Source organism: Octopus bimaculoides, chromosome 15, assembly GCF_001194135.2.
Source record: "Octopus bimaculoides isolate UCB-OBI-ISO-001 chromosome 15, ASM119413v2, whole genome shotgun sequence".
Lineage (NCBI taxonomy): Eukaryota > Metazoa > Mollusca > Cephalopoda > Octopoda > Octopodidae > Octopus > Octopus bimaculoides.
In genome coordinates this window covers 45,744,232-45,746,295 of record NC_068995.1, presented here as the reverse complement: position 1 = coordinate 45,746,295, position 2,064 = coordinate 45,744,232, and the positions used below count along the sequence as shown (strand labels likewise).

General features: G+C 40.3%; 1 protein-coding gene across 2 annotated transcripts in view; it reads right to left on the bottom strand.

The window, feature by feature from the left end:
- Positions 1–78: 78 nt before the first annotated feature.
- Positions 79–2,064, bottom strand: part of LOC106880850 (dual specificity mitogen-activated protein kinase kinase 1) — a 62,949-nt gene continuing 60,963 nt past the window's right edge. For both annotated transcript variants that reach the window (XM_014930988.2, XM_014930989.2), the window contains exon 11: positions 79–1,267. In XM_014930988.2, the coding sequence (XP_014786474.1) occupies positions 1,172–1,267 (96 nt within the window). In that variant the 3' untranslated portion in view covers positions 79–1,171. The remainder of the gene's footprint in view (positions 1,268–2,064) is intronic.

Below are 2,064 nucleotides of genomic sequence, written 5' to 3'. Positions count from 1 at the left end.
TATATATATATATATATATTCCTTGTATACATGGACAGACAAAATTTGATTGGCTGAAATGGAGAGGAAGAAGAGATGAAGAAAAAAAATTAAAATATTTAGAGAGAAATGGAGGACGGGGGAGGGGGGGTGACCCACGTTCAGGAAGAGTGTCAAATATTTCCTAAAGAAAAAAAAAAACAAACAAATAATCGTCTATGGTTGGGCTTTTGGTTGACTTTGTTGACGGAAGATGAAATCCAAAGTGATCACTATTAGTGGAGTTTTTGTGGTCATGTTAGTGGTATTGGTGGCAGTAGTAGTAGTGGTGGTGGTGCCAGTGCTAGCAGTGGCAGCAGCAGCTATGGTGATGGTGGTGATAATGGTCATCGCCATGGTGGTAGTGATGATGATGATGCAAGCAGTGTTCACAATTGCAGCATGGCGCCGTTTGTAGTACCGTGTTGATAATGGCCAACACCTCACTTACTCTCTCTCTCACACACACACACACACACACACACACAGCGACTATCTCTTAGATTTGTAGTTACCAGTTCATAATCTATTCAGATAATACATCCATTTCTATTTGTCTATCTATATATTTTTTTTTTATTTATTTATTTACTTATTTTTTACCTAATCATTATTATTGTTGTTGTTGATGTTGTTACTAATATTATTATTATTATTAATATAGCAAGGAGAGTTTCAGATATTGATCTCAGGTAGAAGACCAAAGAGAGAGAGAGAAAAAGAAAGAAAAAACAACTCCATGTTGGGTGAGGCACAGGTCATGTGACCTGCTGCACCCCCCCCCCCAACCACAAAACCATTAGGAATTCCTGAGTGGTTTACCACACAGTTTCAGGAGTTGTTGTTATTGTTGTTGTTGTAGTTTCCATATTGCTCATCCTTACCTTTCACTGATCCCCCCCCACAACCACTACCACCATCATCATCATCATCATCATGATAGCTGCTACTAATACTTCTTTCTACTATGACTATAACTTTTAACTATGATATCTACCACTACCACCACCGCTGTCACTGCTGCTGCTGCTGCTGCTGCTGCTGCTGCTGCTGCTACAGTCAACACTAGACCCTGCTGTTGCTGCTGCTGCATTCAGTTCCATCCTTGCCCAAGAAGAGAGAGAGGGGAGAGAAGAAGAAATCAAAACAGCCTTCAGCCTTGTTGTTCCGGATCCATACCCATTACTTTACATAACCAATATCCGACATCAATAGGTTCTGCCTCGGCTTTCCTCACAAATGGATGGTCCTAAAGTCCAGTGAAGAATTTTTTTAAAAAATAGAAAAAAAAAATAAGACTGAGAACAAAGGAAAAAGAATAATTTGAGTTTTTTGGGGGGTTAAGTCACACAAAATATTTACTAAACAACTCTGACCTACTCCTCCACACCATCACCTCAAATGATATCCACGGCCAACCACACCCTCCACTGTCCTCACCATTTTCTGCATTCTAGTGAAAGCACATGGCTTAATGGTTAGGGTACTGGACTCATGATCATAAGATTGCGGTTTCGTTTCCTGAACCAGGCATTGCACTGTATTCTTGAGCAAAACACTTCATTTCACATTGTTCCAGTTCACTCAAGTGGAAAAAAAAAAGAGTAATTCTGTGACAGACCAGCATCCCATCCAGGGAGGAATATACACGCCAGAAAAACTGGGGAGCCAACCCTATGCATCCTAAAAGAGGACTAACCTATTACCACGTCCATCCATCGGCCACTCTCCTTTCAAACTTTTGCAAACCCAATATTCCGTACCATTTCTCTCATAGTCCTCTTCCTTGTCGCTTCAGATTATCCTCAGACATATTTTCACTATTTTCTCTCTTTACCTAATAGGGTAGCTATGTATCACCAGGCATTAAGCCACTTCCCTCAATACAACACTCTACTCAGTTGATGGGTCTGGTTTTGTGAGTTACTCAGTGACCTTAACTAATTAATGCTGGTGCCACATAAGAAGCACCCAGAAAAAGAAGAAGAAGAAAGATACGAAGAAGATGACGACGACAAACTCTCATAAATTCAGCATTCTCTTAAT